Here is a 7,448-nt window from a genome sequence, read left to right as displayed (position 1 = left end):
CCCCCCCCCCCCCGAATTGTTGGTTTTGTACCCCTAAATCACGTTGTAACCCCTTGTACCCCCCCGAATTATTGTACCCTCCGAACTATTTGCCAAAATTTTGGCTTCGGCTTGTACACCTCCTTAAACAACGATCTTACTTTTAAAGGTGGGGGGACAGGAGATTTTACGGGGGATTTTTGGGGCCAGAGTATGCATTCTACCGTAACAGTGTACAACGCTTAATGTCACTCTGCGTACAGCTGTCGTCCTCGCCTTGATGTATGCAATGGAGCGGGCGCTTTCTCTTTACCCGCGTAGCTCAGTCGGTAGCGGCGCCGCACCCTCAATCCTCGCCTCGACAAGTTCAACTCCTCGAGGAGCGTATGTAAACGGGATTTCGAGAAATTTTTTTTTATGTCCCCCCACCTTTAAACCAGATTTTTCGAAACTATAGAAAATTTTACGAGTTTTTGTGTTTTGCATCAAATTGCCGCTTTTTAAAAGTTCTATTTTTTTCAATTTAGTTGAATTCGATATCTTGATTTACAAGGAAGTTACGAATCCTTGAAAATCGGTTAAAGAACATACCTGGAACAAGTAAGCTCTCGCTTCCTTTGGTTTCTCCGTCTTCTTAGAAGCACTTGCAAACTTGACATCTCCACTCTTCTCAACCACCTTATGCTTCTTTAACATCTCGAACGCCTTTCCAGCCTGTTTGCTCTTAGCCAACTGTAGTGCGTAGGCAACAACACTCATAGTATACGCATTTCCAGAAATCTCATCTAAATGTTTCTCTAAATACGCAACCGCTTTTCCATTCTCCATTCCGTTTTCCAGAATCGAAATGAGCACGAATGCAGTGAGAGCAACTCCTCCATCCTGTGCTCCACCCTGCATATCCTTATGATGGACTTCTCCTCTCTCAGCGAATGCTCCTGATTCCATTTGTTGGGAATTCAAGAAGGCAACTGCTCTGGAGATGACGTTGGGGTCTACGAATGCGTATTGTTTCGCGTGGTGGAAGGATCGGACGACGAATGCGGTGAGCCAGGTGGAGCCAGCTTTGTCGCTGTCACCGAATGCGGAGAATGAGTTGTCGACGCGTCTGGAATGAGTTAGGATTTGTAGCTAGCTCGCTTCGAAACCGCTAGTTTGAAATAGCAAAGCTTGTTGAATTTAGGAGCTTGGGAAGTTTAAAAAATTTTCCATACATTTTGGTTGGTGCGTGGTTTTTCGTTAGAAGTTGTTCCGGAGAACTCACAGCTTCTACAGGAAGGACCCTAATTCAAAAATTATTCAAATATTCCTCATAGATAAATCGCTACACGCTTCTATTGGTCCCCCTGTCAGTCTATGGACTTTTGAGAATCTTGAAAAAAAATCATTTTGTTGGTTAGAATGTCGCGCGCTGTTAGACCCATTCAAAGTTAACCTATCGAACTGAAACCCAGACAGATAGATCAGAAATGTGTCTAATTAGATGCCTGAACTTCTCGTTTTTCAAAATTTTGATTTTGAAGTTTTCTGGAGACGTTCCTTGGTTACACCACAGTGAAGGGTGGAGGGCTGGTATAGATTAACGCGAGCCGAGTGCGCGAGTGAGAGCGAAGCGACGAACCAGTTAAGAAACTAGATTGAAACGCGCCGAAGGCGCACCAGCTAGCTCGTTGTAAATTTAGTATTTAGTTCATCTGAAAATATGGAGTTTGAAGGGAGTCACACTTTGTTACCATATCCCAAGCCTCCGGACCAAAGCTTAATATCTCAAATCCTTACTTATAAGTCAATTCCCTTTGAATTCCCTGCTCGATAAACTTGATAGCCTTCGCTTCCAACTGTGTCTCATTCCTATTGGTAGCCCTCGATACTTGACAACCAAAATATTGGGCACTAAGTTCAACATATTCTGTTCTCCACATCCATAAGGCATCTGTACCAGCTTGTGTGCATTGTTGAGTACTGGACCCATCATATCTCCAATCACATCGATTCTCGCTTTTTGTGATCCATCGACAACGTCATTTGGCCAAATCAATTCAATAGTTTTTGAGAAATCCGAAGAGTTATTGTTCATATCGATCACGAATGGAATATTCCGATCGACTCGATATCCTTGAGGATCCACTCGTAGATTCATCTCAACTGCGTCTCCTCCTTGTGATGCTATCGCACTGATGTGAACTGGAATCTCTCCGATGGATGATGGAACTATTGGGAAGTAGACTGCTTTAGAGGTTCCTCCACCGGCTACAGAAACTACTCGTACGTTTTGTTGGCCAACTTCGTCGCGTTTCACGGTGGTTCCGTCCTTTTTGAGCAGGTCGTATCCCGAGTCTTGGTCGTATTTTAGAGTGACGGTGACCTAGAATTATGTATGTTTGGTTTCTCAACTAGCGGTGTAAATTTGGGCCAATCTGTTTCACACAGAGCTGATTCATTGTATTTCCTCTAATAAAGTGCGGTCAATATCTTTAGGACCCTCTCTATTTTGGGGGTTCCGGAAGAACGGGAAGAGATATCCAAATTTTGTAAACTCCATTCGATTCAGGATGTGAAACAAACCCAGGGGACAAATTTGATTCCAGCACTTTCCGTACAAGAGTAACACCAAAAAGACCTATTTTGGGAGCCCTACCGAACTGTTAACTTTGAGTTCAATTATCTCGATACCTGTGAAAGATATCAAAATTTTGACCACTGATAAAATACTTATCACAATATCACCAATATTTTAATATTTGATAAAATTTTGATCTCTTTCACAGGAACCGAGATAAGTGAGCTCAAAGTTGATGGTTTAGATAGGCTTTTATTAGAGGAAATACGGTATTTTCTGCGATAATCTACAAAACCACTTCAAAATTTTCAGATTTCTCTGAAATCTTCAGAATATACTAAACAAGGTATGCGCTTCATTTTTGTAGTTAACGACTTTTTCTGTAAATCAAGTCCTGATGAAATATGCCACGTGGAAGCAGGTGCACCTCCTGATTCTAAAGTCGGCATGAGGCGCCACCGCCCTTACACATGGCATAATTCCCCTGGGCTTGATATTTGAGAAAAGTTGTCTACTACAAAATTGAAGCTCAAGTTTTGTTTAGTATCCTCTGAAAATTTCAGAAAAACTGAAAATTTTTGAAGCGCTTCGAAATTATGAGCTCTATCCCGATTCATTGTCTTGATTTGGGAGAGATGGGAGAGGACATTGACTTTGATCAAATCTAACCAGATTATTAGGATTTTTATGTGTTTGTAGTGACAAACTACTCTCAGTTTCTCTACTTTGTAGTTTTTGTAGCTCTCTATCTATCTAAAAACTCACATCCTGTTCCTTCTCCATATAATTGAAAACCAGGACCAAAAGAGCGAACTTCTCTCCGCGTCGAACGGCATACGGTAGATTTAATTGAATGAAGAATGGTCGGAATACTCGAAGCTTTGAAGACGTTGGCGAGACTCCTAATCCATTCTCCTCATTGATTGCGAATGTTGAGGCGACCCAAGATGTAATGGTGTCTGGTGCTTGGACTTCCATTTCTACTTCTCCGCTGGAATTAGGATTTATTTCGGAAGGTTTGAAGCCATTCCTTCCACCACCTCTCGCCGTAGTTAGAGGAGGAGATGGGCTTCAAAATAAGCCTAAAATCATTCGAATAGCTTGAAAACTAACCGAGTTATAACGATTTCTAGGATTGGCTGGGCTAGTTCGCTAGAACGAAATTGCATTTTGAGTCATAACTCGGCTCAGAATGGTCCGTTTCAAACGTGCTAAACTAAAAAGAATGACCAACCTAGTTGAGTTTAAATCCGACCAAATCCAAGTGTGTGGGAAGAACTTCCGGACGGTCGGCGGTGGTGGTGCTGATCCACCCATTGGCGCTGGTGCAAATGCAGCTTCAGCCATCACTGGATTGCTATCCATCATCATAACTGAAGGAGCACCAGGTAGAAATACTCTTCTTTCCATTTCTAGAAACGACACGAACCTTTTCCTCGTCTCATAAACTTACCAGGGAAGAACTCACGTGCCGGCTCACGGTATAGAAGAGCATCAGTCAGAACGACGAGTCCAGCGTTCTAAATAGATTAGGATATTGGGACAATCGTCTTCTTAAGAAGCAATGGAGCACTCACAGTGAAGATACTTTGGGCATCAGACCCTCCAATACCCCACCACGGTCTCCAAATCGATCTTTTCTTTCTGTCAATTGCTTCCCAAGGTCTGCCACCTCCGAATCCAACGTTGTTGGAATCATAGTTCTCCAAATCCGCCTCCACCTTTTCTCTCGTTATATCATTTCCTGTCTTCAATAGAAGCACACTTTGATCTACTACGAGTAGCCCAACAAATGAGTTCTTATCAGATGTCACTTTGAATTTCACATTTTGTCCTGGCTCGACAGCTTGCTTGTCTATGGACAAAGACACTTGGTTCTGGAAGATTCCCTCGACTTTGAAGTCCAATGCATCGACAAGGACTTCTTGAGAGTTTTCGATGATTGCGTAGACGATGAGACGCGATTTTGGAGCCATCTAAAATGAGATATTGGTAATTTCAATCCGATTTATCTCGATTCCTGTGAGAGATATCAAAAAGTTGTCAACTAACGAAATGATCCTCATAATTTGGCAAACATTTTGTTAGTTGACAACTTTTTGATATCTCTTACAGGAACTAAGATAAATTAGTTCATTTTGATAGCTTTTATATTAACTTTTATATCATTCTGATCCCCTTGAAATTTCCTACAAAACTAGCCAAAAATCATTTTTTGTTTTTTAGCTAAATTTCGAAGCGAGTTACGCGTTTTTGAAGTTGGCGAGAACGCGAGTGCCTGCGTCTCTCCCCCTTTGACTGTATCTCAGCTCAAAATGGTCTGTTTTAAGTGATCTTTAGTTTGGTTTAAAAGAGGAAAATTGGAAAATTCGGCAAGACAACTGTTTTAGAGTTATAGCAAATGAAATTTCGCACATTTCACTAGTTGACCACTTCATGGCATCTTTCTCGAGAACATAGCTAACTAGGCAAGAAGATAGGATTTTCAAAAAATTGTTTTATCAATTCTACATCATTCTAATCCCCTTGAAATTTCCTACAAAACTAACCAAAACTCAACTTTCTAACTAAATTTATAAGCGAGTTATGCGCCTCTGAAGTTTGGCGAGAGCGCAGAGAAACGAGAGGGCCTGCGTCTCTCCCCTTTGACTGTATCTCAGCTCAAAATAGTCCATTTTTAATGATTGTTAGTTTATTTTAAAGGAGAAAACTTGGAGATTGATTAATTATAATCCAATTATTTCAAGTATTTTTCAAACAAGATAGCTGACTTACATTAGCCGTCGCTTGGAAGCTGATTGTAGCATGCTCTGCATTCACTGCCATTTGTTGGGAGACCACAATGTTGGATCGGGACATGACCTACAAAATTGGGGTGTAATTTGTGTCATTTTTTAGTTTAAAATACGGATTGTACTTTTATAAAATGGTTTAGAGCTTGCTAACTTTCGACGAGTCTGTTGTTCGTGTCTACGTTTAACTTCAAGCCCATATATCTCATATCCTGAAAAAGAAATCGAAAAGCTTTTAACTGATAAAATGTAGCTGATATTATACTAAACATTTTGTCAGTTGATCACTTTTTGGTATCTTTTACAGGAAATGAGATAAGTTGACAATTTAAAGGTTATTCCGTTAGCTTACGGTAGTCTTGAAAGGCTCAGCATGAACTTCACAAGGGTCTCGGACGGACAATTTTCAAAGGATAACGATATACAGAAAAATTCCGACACCGACCTGATAAGTAATGGTCGATAATGGTTGTGTTGCCTTCAACGAGAAGCTCAAGCTCTTTCCAACATCCACAGCTCCCTCATTATCAGCCAACAACTGCAAGAAGCTCTTCGTAGGGCTGACAGCAGCTTCAACATAAAGAGATGCATAGATTGGTGTAGCCGTGAAGTTATCCTTTCCTCCTATATCATAATGTGCTTCGATTCTAGCCGACGTGCAATTGATTGGAGGTTGAAGAGTGAGCACACTTGTTCCATGAGCATCGACTTCCACAATCTTGGTCTCTTTTTCTTCTTGAAGACTCGAAGTGTCATGATTGTATGGATAGTTGTAGAATGTGGAGACCTAAATCATATAATGTATTTTCACAAGTCGGGTTTTATTAGAAAACCAGCTAACTGGTGCGCATTTCCAGTTCTTTGCTTGAAAGGAAGATAAGAAAGATCCCAATTATCCTCTTACCTGAACCCTTTTGGGAAGTGTTGCCTTGACAGGAGTATCATCCATTTGTTTCAATGCTACTACGACGTTATAAGTGAGTCCTGGCTTGAAGGTGTCTCCTTGTTTCTCGACGTCCAATTTGACTTCTTCCCGGAATGTTGAGATTTGATGGGTGGCGTTTCGCTCGATTTCGGTGATGTCTTCGGTGACAGAGGCGACGATTCGGATTGAGCCTCCTCCCCATTCCTGGAATATCCACAGGATGTTCAAGTTAATGTAGCTGAGTTCCTAGATCAGTTATTCAACTAGGGAAATGTGGGGAATTTCACAATTGATTAGTTAAAAATTTTGTGTAACCTTGGGTTCGATATAATCCGGGTCAAAGCAATGGTGTGCCTACTTTGATCTAATTTATCTAGCTTCCTGTTAGAGATATCAAAAAGTTGTCAACTAACAAAATGTTTAGCATAAAAATAAAATTATTTTGTTAGCTGATAAATTTTTGATATCACCAACAGGAACAGAGATAAATTGGATCAAAGTAGTAGGCATCTTCCCAGGCTCCTCTCTATTAAAGGGAGCCGCTTTGTTAAACTTTGATCTTAGCTATTTCATTTTTTAGGAAAGATATCAAACAACTGTTAACTGATAATCAAATAATGATAAAAGCATTGTATTTGTTGAACATTTCTTGAGGGACCATTAACAAGTTGTATTTATTTGACCTACCCAAGTATACCGTATTTCTCTAATCGAATGCCTCTCAAGCCGTCAACTTTGAGTTCAATTATCTCGATTTGTGTAAGTGGTAACAAAATTTGATCAACTAATGAAATATTGGTGATATTGCGATAAACATTCTATCAGTTGACCAAATTTTGATATATTTTACAGGAACCGAGATAATTGAGCTCAAAGTTGAGTGGGCTTCTATTATAGAGAATGCGGCAGTTTTGATCTATCCTAGAGCGCGATAAAATTCTTGTTGCTATTCTGGGGGTATGACGAATTCGAACGTTTTCAAAATCGAACAGACCTAAAGTCGAACTGATTCAAATCAGAACAGTGTGTTTCTCGAACAAGTATCAAAACAGAACAAGGACAAAATCGAACTGTTCTAATTCGAACTGTGCACTGTCGAACTGTCCCAAATTGGAAAGCTGTTGCCGCCGAGCGCGCTTGCATTTCTCTTCAAATTCTCGTTCAAATTCAAAATTTGCGAAGAAAACAATGA

General features: G+C 40.4%; 1 protein-coding gene across 1 annotated transcript in view; it reads right to left on the bottom strand.

Moving 5' to 3' along the window:
* Positions 1-7,448, bottom strand: part of Cbr-tep-1 — a gene marked incomplete at both ends in the record, with an annotated part of 15,427 nt that overhangs the window by 3,594 nt on the left and 4,385 nt on the right. The window contains 9 exon segments of the mRNA XM_045241583.1: positions 571-1,087; positions 1,806-2,344; positions 3,305-3,530; positions 3,774-3,951; positions 3,969-4,059; positions 4,117-4,515; positions 5,315-5,401; positions 5,777-6,118; positions 6,236-6,460. Of these exon segments, the coding sequence (XP_045096870.1) occupies positions 571-1,087; positions 1,806-2,344; positions 3,305-3,530; positions 3,774-3,951; positions 3,969-4,059; positions 4,117-4,515; positions 5,315-5,401; positions 5,777-6,118; positions 6,236-6,460 (2,604 nt within the window).

The sequence above is a fragment of the Caenorhabditis briggsae genome (assembly GCF_000004555.2).
Source record: "Caenorhabditis briggsae complete genome, chrI, whole genome shotgun sequence".
Taxonomy (NCBI): domain Eukaryota; kingdom Metazoa; phylum Nematoda; class Chromadorea; order Rhabditida; family Rhabditidae; genus Caenorhabditis; species Caenorhabditis briggsae.
Note: the sequence above shows the minus strand (reverse complement) of the source record. Positions and strands in the feature narration are given on the sequence as shown.